This window comes from Papio anubis, chromosome 13 (genome assembly GCF_008728515.1).
Source record: "Papio anubis isolate 15944 chromosome 13, Panubis1.0, whole genome shotgun sequence".
Classification (NCBI taxonomy): domain Eukaryota; kingdom Metazoa; phylum Chordata; class Mammalia; order Primates; family Cercopithecidae; genus Papio; species Papio anubis.
Window position 1 is genome coordinate 46,460,872 of NC_044988.1, and position 16,516 is coordinate 46,477,387.

Genomic DNA, 16,516 nt, shown 5'->3' on the forward strand with positions numbered 1-16,516 from the left:
ATGTTCTAAATCTCTAAGAAGCAGAACTCCTTGCTCCCATACTAATTTTCATCCATGTTCAACAACTGTCTCTGTTTTCTCTTATTCCTTTCTTTTAAGACTTATGTGAATGAATGACTAGTTTAAAGTTATAGGTAAAAAAAGTTCCATTAAGAAATACAATCTTCAAAATATTATGTAAGTACAATCAACCTTTCATATCCATGGATTACATATCCATGGATTCAACCAGTCAAAGATTGAAAATATCAGGGAAAAAGAATGAGTGGTTGCATCTGTACCGAATGTGTATAACGTCTACAGACTTTTTCTTGTCATTATTCCCTAAACAATACAGTATAACATTGTTTGCATAGCATGTACTTTGTATTAGGTATTATAAGTAATCTAGAGATGACTTAAAGTATTTGGGAGGATGTGCATAGATTATATGCAAAACTATATCATTTTATATAAGGGACTTGAGCATCTGTAAATTTTCATATTCAAAGTGGGTCTTGAAACCATTCTCCCATAGATACCAAGAGACTACTGTTTATAGTATATTTTGATGTAATAGTGCTTTATAAGTATTTCTCTGTTCAAATTAAATATACAAAAGAATTCCCAGTTTGTATAATCTGTATTACACAGGATTCACTACCACAGCAATCTGGAAACCTCTGTCTCAAAGGTGTGGTTCTCCTAGACTCTTGGTGCCGTCATTACCACCACCAGTTCATTTGTCCTCCTGCTTGTCACTTTTATCGTGGGTAGGTTGGAAGGACTAGATTTTTCTTGTGACTTTCTGACTTTTTTTTTAACCTCATCAGTTCCTTCAAGCTGAGTTAGAGGAGTCACAAGAATCCCAGCCCAGGACTCTGAGGTTACAAATTAGAATTGGCAGTTGTGCTTTAAGGAACTTTAGTTTGAAAACTTAAATTTGCCCTTTGGGATTCTTTTTAATAAATTTAAAGTTCTGTATAATAATATAAAATGAAATGTTGACATACCCTTTGTTCAGAACTGTCTAATAACTATAGTTGACTTTACCACTTGTTAATTCTTGAAACTTAAGTGTTTACTTAATTTAAATAAAAGGTGGTACTATGTATATCCACGGTTTTTATTACTATCAAGCTACAAAAGAAAATTAATATGTATTTGGCTTTGAAAGTCATAGTCATTGTATCAATACTTTATCTGTGTATGTGATAAATATTAAGTACTTCATTATTTCTTTTATTAATAAGTTTGCTTGCAGTACAAATAATAGATAAAAAATAGGATGCCAGTCTGTAACCTTAGATGAACACAATTATTTAACTGAGGTGATCTTTATCCATACTTTTCTCTATTTATTGCTTGCTTTGCACAGGAAGGAACTGCAGGAGCTGCAGAATCTTTACAAACAGAACAGTACACATACAGCCCAGCAAGCAGAGCTGATCCAGCAGCTTCAGGTTCTCAATATGGACACACAAAAAGTACTGAGAAATCAGGAAGATGTTCACACAGCTGAAAGTATATCATACCAAAAAGTATGCTTTTATTCTGTAATAAAAATGTAAATGTTTATGTATGAACTTATGGACATACAGAGAATTTATATTTTTTCACATTTCAGCATTTCATTATTACTTCCTTTTACATATGTTTCCTCAAAATTTGGAAGTGAAGGATGGTTCAATTTGGTAACATTTAAACTTTTGTGAATTTTCTTTATGGTAATTAGAGCTGAATCACTTAAAATATAGATAGAGATTTGCTCTGTAGGTATTATTTTTATAAATTGGCATTCAGATAGCTGCAGTGAAACATACTAGGAGTATAGTCTTAAAACTGGAAAGGATTTGGGGAATGGAATTCCTTGGCCTGCTCTTATAAGAAATTATTTTGTCAAGTATGATTCTAGTTTATGACTTAAGGCAGACTTTCATTGTAAAATTTGTACATTATTTTTGGACAAATCTTCACAAATACAAAGGGGATTGCTGAGGAGGTCTTTAGGATCAATATTTTCCAGGATTTTTCTCTGTTTATTTTGTGTGTTTCTGTTCAGTAGTCTTTTACTTTACAGTTGTTGTAGGAGCCTTTTGAGAAGGTTTAGCCAAGTATTTAGGTGTGGTAACTGACTCAGCAGCAATAATTTTATCTAATAATTATAAAAAAAATACCTTTATTGGCCAGGCGTGGTAGCTCACACCTGTAATCCCAGCACTTTGGGAGTCTGAGGCAGGCAAATCACAAGGTCAAGAGATCGAGAACATCCTGGCCAATATGATGAAACCCTGTTTCTACTAAAAATACAAAAAGTTAACTGAGCATGTTGGTGCATGCCTGTAGTTCCAGCTACTTGGGAGGCTGAGGCAGGAGAATCACTTGAACCTGGGAGGCGGAGGTTGCAGTGAGCCAAGGTCATGCCACTGCATTCCAGCCTGGCCACAGAGCGAGACAATGTCTGAAAAATAAAAACCTTTACTGAGCTCTTCATATGTTTTGTGTAGTGTGCTAAATTATTTATATAAATAACTTAGTTTATATAGTGTTATTCTCATTTAATAATAGTAGTTGAGGCAAGTGAGGCTTAGAGAGGTTAAATAATACAGTTCATATTATCCCTCTAAAATTATTGGATTTTTACTTTTGATCTTACTTTTCTAAAAAAATCACTGTGAAAATCCAATATCTGTAATTAACATGAAATAAATTACTTTAAAACTTAAACACATGTTTTTTAAATGATGCTTTGTAACAGTGGTTTTCAGTGTGTATTTTGTGTTCCCTTTGTGTTTTCCCAAGGACCTAGATGATAGCAAGCAGGAAGATACAGTCTATTCTCTCCACTTCAGCTAGAGCAGTGCTGCCTTTTTGTTTTATGGGGTGGCATTGCCCACTGTGTTTTTTGTTTCTAAACCAGGTTCCATTGCTAAAATGATTTGAAACACTATACTTTATTAATACTTGTTAATTGTTATTAATACAAATTAATTGTTTTCTCTTTTTCCCCCATTGATGACTTTCTGTTGCTTGAAATATTTTTTTTCTGTTCTTTGAAACATTTTTTTTTCCCCTCTTGGCTTCCAGTGTACTATAATTGGGTGGTTTTCTTCCTTCAGTTTCTAGCTGTCCCTTTTTAATTTCTTAATGGTCCTACCCAGTCTCCATGTCCTGTAAGTGTTAAAATGTCCCAGGCCTCACTCTTAGGATCTCTCCCTTTTTTTCTGTTTATGCTCACACCCTAAGTGATTTTATCTAATCACCTTGACTTTCAAAATTATACTACAGGTTGAATATCCCTTATCTGAAATGCTTGGAACCTGAAACCTGAAGTGTTTCACATTTTGAGCTTTTGGGATTGTGGAATATTTGCATTTCATTTACTGGCTGAGCATCCCAAAGCTGAAAATTTGAAATCTGGAATGCTCCAGTGAGCATTTCCTTTGAGCATCATACTGGTGCTCAAAAATGTTTAGGATTTTGGAGCATTTCAGATTTTGGGATTTGGATGCTCTACCTGTGTCTATAGGCTGATGATTCCCAAATTTGTAAATTTGTTTATATACCTTGGATCTCTTCGGTGTACTTTAGGAAAGAGTATATCTAATTGCCTACTTAATGTCTCTTCACTTGGATACCTAATGGGCATCTCACACTGAAAGTGTTCGAAACAAAACTGTTGCCTTTTATGTTTTCAACACAGGTGCAGAATTTGACTACTTCCCATCACCTTGCTGTCACCATTCTGTCGAGGCCACTATCATGTATTACCTGAATTATTGCAATAACTTGCAGGTTTCTTTGTTCTGATGTTAAGCCTTTTGACATAGGTGCCAGGATATTGTTGCCAAAACGTTGTGAGTCAAATCAGATCACTGCTCTCTTCAAGTCTCTCCAATGGTTTCCCAGACCATTAAAAATAAAAAACCTAAGTTCTTACTACAACCTGTGGGACCCTACATGTTCTGACTACATTATCTCTCTGATCTCATCTTTGCCTTCTCTTCTTATTCACTCCAGCAACACAGACCGTGTTGTTGTTCCTTGAATATAACAGATATTTAACCTTCAACTTTCTTCCAGTGGCTGAAAGCTTTCCCACCCAGTTTTCTGCATAGATACCATTTTACTTCCTTTATTCTACAACTTTTACAGTTTAAAATTAGTTGATAGCAGACATTAAATGGCAGAAGTGATAAAAGAATGATGTATGTTGTAATAGTAGTAGAGGGAAATATGGGAGCATAACTGGGGGCCTGTTCCAAGACTAAGGATAAAGAAAACTCTCCTTGTTGGTATCATACCAGTAATACTTTGCTGAGAAGATAAGATATCAAAGAGACAAATTAATTTCTAATAACTTTTCCAAATGAACTAGTTGAAACCATAAATTCCCTAGTGTATGTCTTTACTAAATTTGCAGAATGCCCCTATTTGGCGAACTTGCCGTCAACTAAATTGTAATCTGGGGTACATTTTGGAACCTTGAACACTTTTCTTCTAGGATTCTGTTTATCTCTTCCAAGAATCATTACAGAAAATGAGAGATGTAAATGTTGGGGGTATGTTGTGTTTGTGAATAGTATTGAGGCAGAAAAAAAAATAAAAGAGAACAAACTGAGATGTACTAACCTAAAATCACTGGCTTACTTTTCCTTGTGTTTAGTCTATGTTTTGTCATTTCTTTCTCTAGATTGAATTTCATTTTTCTTTTGTTTTTGTTTCTCAAACATTACCTTGGGGAGCGTGGGAGTAGGGGGTTCACTGATACTTAATTTGATACTCACTTTGAAATTGTACCTCCCAGTGTAGTATTTTAATTTTGAAGTTATTTTAGATGCTTGTAGTTGTTCATACAGTTTTCATTAGTATCCTCAACTAGACTCAATTTGAAAGTATTTTCCTTATTTATTTATTCTTTATAAATTTTGTCTACAGTTAGTAGACATTACAGTTGTTTTGGTAGCTATATATAGTTCTTTTAAAAAGCAAAGTATTTTATAATTCCATCTCCCAGAGGCAAATACTGTGAACATTTTGAATATTTCAGTTTTAAAAATGTATCTTAACATATCTGTAGGCACGCTAATATTTTTCACTTTAACATTATATTTTAAAAAATCATAACATATAACTATTTTAGACGGTCATATAATTTATTTTTCTAGTGTTGGTTATATATGTTATTTGTTTACTCTTGTAAATAAAGCTGCAATAAACATTTCTTTGTCAGTTCAGACTATTACTATTCATTAGAGCGTATTAATTACACATATGTACACACACACACACGCACACACGCACTGACCTACCCACCCAGGGAAGACTTCGTTTTATGAAGCTATGACATCATATTAACCATGTGCAATTCACTTTTTTTGCTTGTTTTTTGACGGGGTCTCACTCTGTCACCTAGGCTGGAGTACAGTGGCCCAATCTCGACTCACTGCAACCTCCACCTCCCAGGTTCAAGCAATTCCCCCACCTCAGCCTCCCCAGTAGCTGGGACTACAGGCATGTGCCACCACACTCAGCTAATTTTTGTACTTTTCGATAGAGACGGAGTTTCACAATGTTGACCAGGCTGGTCTCGAACTCCTTACCTTAGGTGATCCACCTGCTTCAGCCTCCCAAAATGCTGGGATTATAGGTGTGAGCCACTGCGACTGGCCCAATTCACTTTTAATTAGTTTATACATAACATATCCTTTTAAAATTATCCTGTAATAAGTATGTATGGGGGTCATGGATTCTAAGGGGACCTGCCTACTACATGATCAGTAAATGTTAAGTTACTGAACTTTGAGACATTGCATGCTATTGATGTCCCACTTTGGATAATGCAATTTAAAAATCATAATTGTATTTTAAAACTTTATGGTGATGTTTCTATTTTAATTTAAATATTACTCTAGTCCATTTAATGTTTGACTTTGGGTGGATGAATGGTTCTGCAGTGGTGAAAAAGGTGGAGAAACAAAATACGAGTGAGAAGTCCTTCCAGTTAGATCACACTTATAAAGACAGAATGTAAATTTGTACTATAAGCCAGGGAGAATCTGAGTTTCCATTTACACAAATTATTTTAGAAACATATTATATAAATCGAGATAAAAATGTAAGTTGCTCCTAGTAACCATATAATAATAATAGTTAATATGTTTTAGCTTATTGTGTATCAGGCACTGGCAATAAGGCTTTTGCCTTATTGTTTTAAGCCTCGCACCAAGCTGATGTGGTATTGTTATTTTTATCCCTGTTTTATAGATCAGGTAACTTAAGCTTAGAGTGTTGTCCAAAGTCAAACAGCTACACTTGTAGAATTCAGATCTAGGTAATCTTGGGTCCAGAATGCAATTCTTAAACCTCATTATAAAGCCCACAGTATAGTTCAGTTGTAAATAGAAAGATGAGATCTTATCCTTAAAAGCCTCGGTAAACAGATTCTACAAACTTGTATTATCCATTCTCATCCAATTTTTTTCAACACCTAATAATTTATAATGTTGGAATATTTGTTCTGATATCTAAGTTAAATGTTACTCAAAAGATTTCATTACATTTTTTTTGATGACCAGAGTATAGCAGTTACCTTTCTCTTTGAAAAGGGCTTCCATCATTATTCTCTAGCCACTGTTCCTCCTGATTGTATACATTTGGTTTCTTTTATCTTGCTGTTACCTCACACTTTAACTTTTTGAGCTTCTGAAGATTTTTTACTAACGCGATTTTTTCTCTTCAAAAATGTACTAGTTGTGTAGTGCAGGATTTTAAAATTCGGGAATGATCACATTGCCTTATTTGTCAGGGGTGCTATTGTTCAGACTTTAGTATTCATTTATATCAGATTATTCATTTTTATTCTGGAGCATTATATGTATTGTCTTTATTCCTTGTCTACACATATTTTTAGATTGTTTTCCAATTTGAATAATGATCCTTGCAATAATGAGATGAAATTATTTACTCAAAATTTCAAACATATTTTCACATAGATTCATTTTAATATTTTTGAATAATAATTGGGATTTAGCTCTAAAACTTAGATGAGCTGAATTAAAAATATTACACTAACAATTTGTCTTCAATTCATATTAAACTTCTTTAAGAATCAGATCTTAGTTTACTGTTTCTAATGAAGTTTGTTTCCTCTGTTCTCTTTCTCTCAATTCTTCACCCCTTTTCCTTGCCCTTCCATTCCCCATTCTTTCTCTCATTTATTAAGTAGATTTGTATCATAATACCTGTTTAATTATTTGAAAAGATAAAAACAATTGTCCCAAGTGGTAGGATGTGGGAATTGAGGAGGGGAGACAAAGGTGAAGAAAGAAAATTGAAAAAGGTTTTGAGCACAGAGGTGAGTCATATTGTCCCAGAGCTCTCCATAACGAATCATCAGTGTCATACACAAGTCTACCAAACATTTAGTGTGGAAGAGTTTTCCAGGAGAAAACACCTACCAAGATAAATAAAAGTAATCTAATGTGTTCTCTTCCTCTGAGCATGTAGCCATTCATATAATTTTTAATATTTTTGTATGTCTGCACATCATTTATATATGTGTATGATTTAAATATTGATAGGGAATTATATCAGCATTTATGATTTCTAGACCATCAAACATGGTTAGGGTACTAACATGTATTTTATAACTTTTTGTTCTATTTAGTGACAATATTACTCAAACTTAACAAAGAAGGAAAATAAGGAGTTAGCATATGAAATTACATGTTAAATTAGTGTTCTCATTTTTGGCTATAAATAGTAAAGTTTTCACTTGAAGAATTTATTGTTTCAGTCAGTGTTACAAATACAGTTGGTACTCTGTATCCACAGGGCATATCCCCATTCACAGATTCAACCATGAATCGAAAATATTTGGGAAAAAAATAAAAAATAGCAGTACAACAATAAAAATTAATACAAAAAGAGTATAGTAACTGTTTACATAGTGTTTACATTGTAACCACTGGGAAAATTCCATCTTATAAGTAATCCAGAGATGGTTTAAAGTATACAGGAGGATGTACATAGGTTATAAGCAAATACCATGCCATTTTATATAAGGCACTTGTGCATTTGCAGATTTTTGTTATCCAGTTGGGTCCTGGAAACAATCTTGTGGATACTGAGGGAATGCTGTAGTATATTTACTAGATTTGGACGATTTCAATTCTTAAATTAGTATCATTGGGTAACAGAACATATACATTTTCAAAATTGTTAAGATACATAAGATATCATTTACTTCTTTAACACTAATAAAATATTTGAAAAGGGGCTCTTCAGTCTAGGCCCCTGAAAATTAAAGGAGTTGGAGTATAAGGTCTTATTTCTAACTTGCTTTCTGTCCCCTGGAGATCCTTTTAACCTTTTTCACTTTAATGTCTTCAATAGAAAATAGCATGAAGAATAGTAAGGATAATATATTGCTTATGAATTATAATGATTGATACTTCTAAAGCATATAATGTAATACATGATTACATTTTTATAGGCCAGAATCTTACAAAAAAAATCTGATCCATTTGAATTTTTTGGATTATTAGAGGAAATAAATTATAGAGAAAAGAGCCTCTCTGAAAACTGTTGTAGGAATCTTCTTGCTAATAGGGAAGAATATAACTCAGTATGCCTAAAGCAATGCAGATGAATGAATTTATCATATTGCCTAATTTACTCACTTGAGCACTGTTTTGTTTTTTTGTGTGTTTTTTTGTTTTTGTTTTTGTGTTTTTTTACTCTACTCTTACTAATGGAATGAGAATAAGATGGAATCTACCCAGGGCACTGGAACATCCTAAGCTTTTGCCTTCTTGCAGGATCTCCTAGAGAAATAAACATTTTATTACCCTGAGGTCTTGTCACCAAAAAACACTTTAGAAATAAAGCTAGATTTAACCTTGTTGAAGGCTGTTTTAACGAAGTTTACTGCTGGACTGAGGCCTAGAGTTAAAAATGGCTGGAGGACTATCTTTGCTTCCTGTACTCTAAGTTCACAACTGAGTGATCTCATTACTATTAAATACGTGAAATCCAGTCAGCCAATAAAGAAAACAGGCAAGTAGGAGATGTATGTTTGGAGTAAGCTAAGGAATAAGATAAGAGTTTGTTCCAAAACCTAGAGCAAAGCTGATCTAATTTGTTCTGGGCTTTCTCAGTTCTTTTTCACTTACTGCTTGGAAGGATGGATATTCAGTGCAAGACAGAGTTTGTACCAATGTAGTCTTACCCACCTAGTCATATCACATCAAGTCAGGGCAACTTCTGAATAGGAATGCACCTGCTTAAACTGCATGTCAGAGAGAGCAAAGTAGAGAACACAAGAAGAGTGCTATTAGTCGTCTATTTTATTTTTTTTTGAGTTTGAGTCTCTCCCTGTCGCCCAGGCCAGAATGCAATGGCGCGATCTCAGCTCACTGCAACCTCTGCCTCCTGGGTTCAAGCAATTCTCCTGCCTCAGCCTCCTGAGTAGCTGGGATTACAGGCATGCACCACCATGCCTGGCTAATTTTGTATTTTTAGTAGAGACGGGGTTTCTCCGTGTTGGTTAGGCTGGTCTTGAACTCCCAACATCAAGTGATCTGCCGGCCTCGGTCTCCCAAAGTGCTGGGATTACAGGCATGAGCCAACGTGCTTGGCCAGTCCTCTATTTTATGAAGCAAGGCAGTAGTTAGATGAGAGGAGATAAATTAAGATAGAGCCTTCTTCCATGAATGAACCGGCCTAGAGCCTTATATTTGTGGAAGAAGGTACCAAGATGTGGCACCCAAGAGTAAGGTATACCACAAATTTGGCACTAGAGGCCAGTAAATTGGTCCTCAATCCTGACCATACCCTAGCATCATGCCTGTACCTTGGTCATTAGGACGGAAGGTATGTAGTTTTCTTTGTCAGCACTTATCAGTGTCCATGAGATTCTCAAATTTTTGAAATATGTGAATTCTTTAATAATATTTTCTATTATTTACCTCAGCGGGATTAATTTGTACTGATGGGGTAAATATTGGTTAGTGTAAACAAAGCACCTGAGATTACGAAGTGGTTAAATTTTCATTGAAAAAGTGACTGTGCAGTGAAGAGAAGACCCTCACTCATCATAGCTTCATCTCTCCCTAGCCAGGTTAGCTTTTGTGTCCAGGGTTTGCTTTTTTCTTTTCTGCACTGAACCTAGTCATGAGAACAGCAGCACAGTACAAGTAGGCACTCTGTACTCTTCATTGTCCCTGAAAGCTGGCAGGTTCCTACTCTTTCTTCCCTCCTAGAATATCTGATGGTATTAGCTGTGGAAAGGACATTGGACATGCTCCTTGGTATAAAGGTAATGGGAAGGGAAAATATCAATTGATGTTCTAAATTTTTTTATAAATCATATAGGCAACACTTTTCTTTTAAAAAATTGCCTAGACTTTGGCTATAAATTGAAGTGGATTATTTTAAATATCTCCACAATAATATAGATAGATAATTTTATTTTTTTAAAGACAGTGTCTCCCCACGTCACCCAAACTGGAGTGCAGTGGCACAATCTTGGCTCACTGAAGCCTCGACCTCCTGGGCTCAAGTGATCCTCCCACCTTAGCCTTCCAAGTAGCTGGGAATACAGGTGCATGCTACCACACCGGGTAATTTTTTGTATTTTTGGTAGAGACGGGGATTCATCATATTGCCCAGGCTGGTCTCGAACTCCTGAGCTCAGGTGACCCGCCTGCCTTGACCTCCCAAAGTGCTGGGATTACAGGCATGAGCCACCATGCCCAGCCAGAGATACATTTTTTAAAAAATAAAAGATAAAAGATATATTGAGCTAATTATATGCCAGTGGAGTGGAACTTTGGAGGGTCTTATTTTTGGGACAAATTATGTTTCAGGAGATGTATTAATGAAAGGTTTTTACAAGCCTTTTTAAATTTTAAATTTAAAAAACAGAGGTATAACATGTATACAGAAATGTACACAAATCCTAGGTTTCTAGATGAACTAAAGCTTTACAATCTTTTATGTATGTAAGTTTCTTCCCATGAGGCAAGGCAAACTGATGGAAGATGTTCTGTATCTTTAATTAAATGAGCAAAGCTAAAAACTTACCATAGCATCTACATAATTTTGAGATTTTACACTTGGGGGTTTTGTTCTTATTGTAAGATTTTACTGTTAGCCTTTAAAACCACACACACACACACACACTCACACACACTACACACTCACACATTTTCGCACTTAGGTCACTTTTCTAGTATCAGCCACAGATATACATACAGATTCTGTATGTAAATCAACTACCACAGATTGAATTATATCTCATTAAATCACAATTATACATTAGGATTTTCAGTACCAAGCAAGTTCACAAGTACTGGAGGCATACCATTGTTAACCCTATATTACTCTCTGTATGATAGCACTTATATGTCATGGTATCTCATAGTTTTAATAAGCTTTTAAATTTATTGAATGCTTATTACCTTGACTTAAAAAGGTTTTAAAGTTTTCAGTAAGTCTTCAAAACATTGCTTCTATTTTTTCACACTGTTTAAGGTTTTCAGTAACTCCTTCAGAACAAGTCCATCCTCTTAATCCAGTATTGAAAAGTCTTTACATTCTATCTACAGCCTTATTGCTTGACTTTGTCTCTTACTATTCCTCTGCTCCTCCTAGCAGTAGATACTAAATTATACTTAATAAGAATGTAGAATTCAACATTAATTAACTCTTAATGAAATACTACTGATTTTGTTTTCTTTCAAATGTATATATTAAGTCCAGTTAAACTGATATACCTTATGCTCCTTTCTGTCCTTTCCTATCACTGTACATAACTTTTTTCACATTTCTTCTATCTTTAGAATGACTTTTTGTTTTTGGTCAATTCCAATTATATTGTCATGGTTCAGTTCAGGTCATAATTCCCTCCATGATTAATATAGCTAGCTTAAAGTATTTTCTTCCTCAGAAATTTGGCCTTCTTTTCCTATATTACACTGGCCAATAATACATATCGCCTTTTTAAAACATATTTTCTAGTTATTATTATCAAATTTTAAATGTTAAATTAAATATTAAAAATATTATTATAGAATTTAGTTAGTTTTTTTGTGTTTATATCTTCTTTCTCTCTCTGACTATTAAAATAACCTGAGGACAAGACCTATGTTTATACAATTCGTATATATACACGCGCGCACACACACACACAGACACATAGCTTTTTTGATTATTAATATAATTTGGATATATTTTTTGAAACAGCTTTACAATGAGTTACATATTTGTTTTGAAACCACAAAATCAAATGAAGCTATGCTCCGGCAAAGTGTTGTTAATCTTCAGGATCAGCTATTACAGAAAGAGCAAGAAAATGCTAAGTTAAAAGAAAAACTTCAGGAATCACAGGGAGCACCTCATCCTTTATCTCAAGAAAGTGATCCAGACTACTCAGCACAGGTGAGTGACATTTTCTAAAACTGTTATTCAGTGTAATATCAAATTAAATCTCCTACAATTGACTAAAACATGAAAATTTAAATATATTTGCATTTATTGAAGTGTAAGAAGTGTGCAGATAGTTTTGCATTATACTGTTTTTATACTGTTTGTAAGCATGAATATTACAATACAGATTCATATAGAAATGCATGTAGAAATATGGGGTCTAGCAAATATAGTTATCGTAATGAAACATTTGGCTGATATACATTATTGAAAAGCAAATTAATAAGTCATGCCCATTTTGAGGCTTTTTAACTGAATGAGCTAATGGAATAGAAAGAGTATCTAACAGTAAGTTTCATAAAGTACTTGCCATAATGCCTGGTATGCGGTACTTAATATCCAGTAGTCCTAATTCTGTCACTACCTTGATACATGATTTTGGACAGGCCATATAACCTTTCTTACTATTTCCTTTGGTAAATGAAGGTAGTATAAATGTATAGATAAATATGTAGGATCTGGTTTCAAATAAGCCTGAGATTAATTATAGCTCTGTGAGCTTTGTGAATTTAAACACATTTCTTAGCCCTTTTATTCAAAACTTTCTCATAAACAAAATGTTGACATTAATAGTATCTATGTCATAGAGTTTTATGAAGTTTAATGACATAGTGCCAGTAAAGTGCAGAGCTTAGCATATAGAAAATGTTAAATGGCACCTTTTTAGATAATCTTTAGGGCAACTTTCAACTCTACACATCTTTAAAAAAATCTCTGTGAATTTATTTAAGTGTTTTTAAGGCACTCATAGTTTTTCTTTAAATTTTATAATGTATTAATTAAATTCAGAAATGGATAGTAATTTTTGAACATATCATATTTGTCTTGCTAATTACTCAACCTTACGACAACAGTTTTTAAGATTGTACCGTATTGTATGCATTTTTTGGACTTCAGGTACACAATATTGGATCAATGATAAAATTTGTGTTATGACATACTATTGTATGCATATGACAATTTAATTTAATGGCTTTGTTTAGTTCTTTATTATAATAAACACCCTTGGTTCAACCAACTTATCCAAAGACTAGATCATTACAAATGGTTTACATCTACTTGTATGTGCTTTGATTCTCTTATAAGAGGTAATCACCGAACTTCTTATCATTTTGATTTTTTTAAAACAGTTTTATCATATACAAATTTATGAGGAAACAGGTTATTGTTTAGTCATTCATAAAAATGATATAATGTGTCGTTTATGGGGTTAGGCAATTTTGACTCATCATTATGTTACTAAGATTTATTCATGTTTTTTGATATAGCTCTTTGTTTTCCCTGTTTAAAAATATTCTGTTATATGTGAGTATATCATAACTATTTTTACATGTATCTCTAGATGAGAACTTTTGTTATTTCCATTTTTGTTATGGATAATATTAGTGTTGACATTTTCACACGTGTTTCTTGACATACACATTCATGCATCTTTGTGAGTTATATATCTAGGAGTAGAAATCCTGGATTATAAAGTATGAAAATGTTACTTTTAGACAATACTGATCACCTGTTTTTCAAAGTGGTTTTATCGGTTTTACTACTACCAACAATATAAAAGAGATCTGGTTGTTTCCTGTCCTACTCAACACTTGGTGTTATCAGACTTCTTAATTCATTGCCAACTGAATAGGTATAAAATAATATTTTATTTTGGTTTTTACGTGCATATCACTGACTAGCCAGTGTGTGTCTTCTTTGTGAAATATCTGTTTATGTCTTTTGTTCAATCTTCTACTGGATTTTTTCTTATTGATTTTCAAAAGCTCTTTATATGTTCTTAATATTAATCCCTAGTAAATTAATATATGGCAGATATCTCACTGTGTACTTGTCTTTTCTTTTGATTTTCTTCAAGGTGTCGTTTGATGAACAGAAATTAAATTACTTCTTTTTTTTTTTTTTTTTTTGAGACAGAGTTTTGCTCTTGTTGCCCAGGCTGGAGTAAATGGTGCGATCTTGGCTCATTGGAACCTCCACCTCCTGGGTTCAAGCAATTCTCTTGCCTCAGCCTCCCAAGTAGCTGGGCTTATAGGCGCCTGCCACCACACCTGGCTAATATTTTGAATTTTTAGTATAGACCTGGTTTCACCATGTTGGTCAGACTGGTCTTGAACTCCTGACTTCAGGTAATCCACTCGCTGTGGACTTCCAAAGTGCTGGGATTACAGGTGTGAGCCACCGCGCCCAGCCACTTCTTAATTTTAATTTAGGCAAATTAATCATTTATAGTTATTGGTTTGGTATTTCATTTAAGAAATCTGTCTGTTCCCCCAAAGACAGAAAGATTCCCAATCAAAATCCCAGGTGGGTTTTTCTGTTTTTTTGTTTGTTTGTTTGTTTGTTTTTTAAAAGACAAAAGATCCCAATCAAACTCCCGGGAGGCTTTTTCTGTTATTTTAAGAAATTGACAGCCGGCCGCGGTGTCTCACACCTGTAATCCCAGCACTTTGAGAGGCCGAGGCCGGTGAGTTACGATGTCAAGAGATCGAGACCATCCTGACCAACATGGTGAAAGCCCTTTCTCTACTAAAAATACAAAAATTAGCTGGGCATGGTGGCGTGTGCCTGTAGTCCCAGCTACTTGGGAGGCTGAGGCAGGAGAATTGCTCCAACCTGGGAGGCAAAGTTTACAGTGAGCCAAGATCGCGCCACAACAGAGCGAGACTCTGTATCAAAAAGAAAAAAGAAAAAAAAGAAATTGACAAATCAATTCTAAAGTTTGTAGGGAAATGCAAAGAACCTAGAAGAGCAAAATCAAGTTTCATAAAGAACAAGTTGGAGGATTTACAATCCCTGATTTGAGACTTATTTATTGAGCTAAAATATCAAGACGGTATGGTATTAGTATAATAATTGACAAAATAATCAATTGAACAGAGTCCAGATATATGCCTATTCATATATATAGCTTTATAGTAACTTTTGAAATGAGGGTAATGTAAGTTACTTTATTCTTTTTCAAGAATATTCTGTATGTTCTTGCTCATTTGCTTTTTTGTAGTAATTTTACTATAAGCTCCTCAATTTCTACAAATAAGCATTCGTTTAGAAATGTTTCTGATTTCCTTTTGGATTTTCTGTTTGGAGAGTGTAAGTGTCTCGTTTACTTTTGAAATATTTGTGTGTGTGTATATGTGTATGTTTACTGTTTTATTGTTACTTCTAATCTACTTCCATTGTGGTCACAGGTAGTACTTGATAAGACTACTGTATATATATATAATTAATTTATTTATTTGTGACAGAGTCTCGATCTGTCAATCTGTTGCCTGGGCTGGAGTGCAGTAGCATGATCGCGGCTCACTGCAAGCTCCGCCTCCTGGGGTCACGCCATTCTCCTGCCTCAGCCTCCTGAGTAGCGGGGACTACCAGTGCCCGCCGCCACACCCAGCTAATTTTTTTTTTTTTTTTTTTTAATTTTTAGTAGAGATGGGATTTCACCGTGTTAGCCAGGATGGTCTGGGTCTCCTGGCCTCGTGATCCGCCTGCCTCGGCCTCCCAAAGTGCTGGGATTACAGGCGTGAGCCACTGCGCCCGGCCTATATTTTTATATTTATTGAGACTTAAGGCCAAGCATATTGTTTTGGTGAAAGTACTATATGTACCTGAGAATAATTTGTATTTGGCAACTAGTGAGCAGAGTGCTCCTTAAATATCACTATTAATTATGTCTTTGCACTTGATAGTATTCAGATCTTTTATCTCTTTAATGATTTTTGTATTTAGTTTTTCTATCAATTGCTTTAGAAAGGAGTGTTAAAATCTCCCATATAATTGTAGATTTTTGTTTCTCCTTTGAGTTTTCTCAATTTTTGTTTCATGCGTTTTTAAGCTATTTTATTAGTTCTATGCATATTTATGATTGTTATGTCTTTCTGATAAATTGAACGCTTTCTCATTATAAAATGCCATTTTTAACTATAGTATTTTGTTGGCTTGAAACGTACCTTTATGATGTCAGTATAGCCAATTCTTCTCTTTAATGGTTATATTTTACAAAGTGTAACTTTCTCATTCTTTTAATTTCAGCACATAGGTTACT

General features: G+C 34.2%; 1 protein-coding gene across 2 annotated transcripts in view; it reads left to right on the forward strand.

Annotated features, from left to right (window-relative positions):
• The window catches only part of CNTLN (centlein), a 361,398-nt gene that overhangs the window by 145,779 nt on the left and 199,103 nt on the right, over nucleotides 1-16,516 (forward strand). For both annotated transcript variants that reach the window (XM_031654268.1, XM_031654269.1), the window contains exons 7-8: nucleotides 1,358-1,520; nucleotides 12,229-12,423. In XM_031654268.1, the coding sequence (XP_031510128.1) occupies nucleotides 1,358-1,520; nucleotides 12,229-12,423 (358 nt within the window). The remainder of the gene's footprint in view (nucleotides 1-1,357; nucleotides 1,521-12,228; nucleotides 12,424-16,516) is intronic.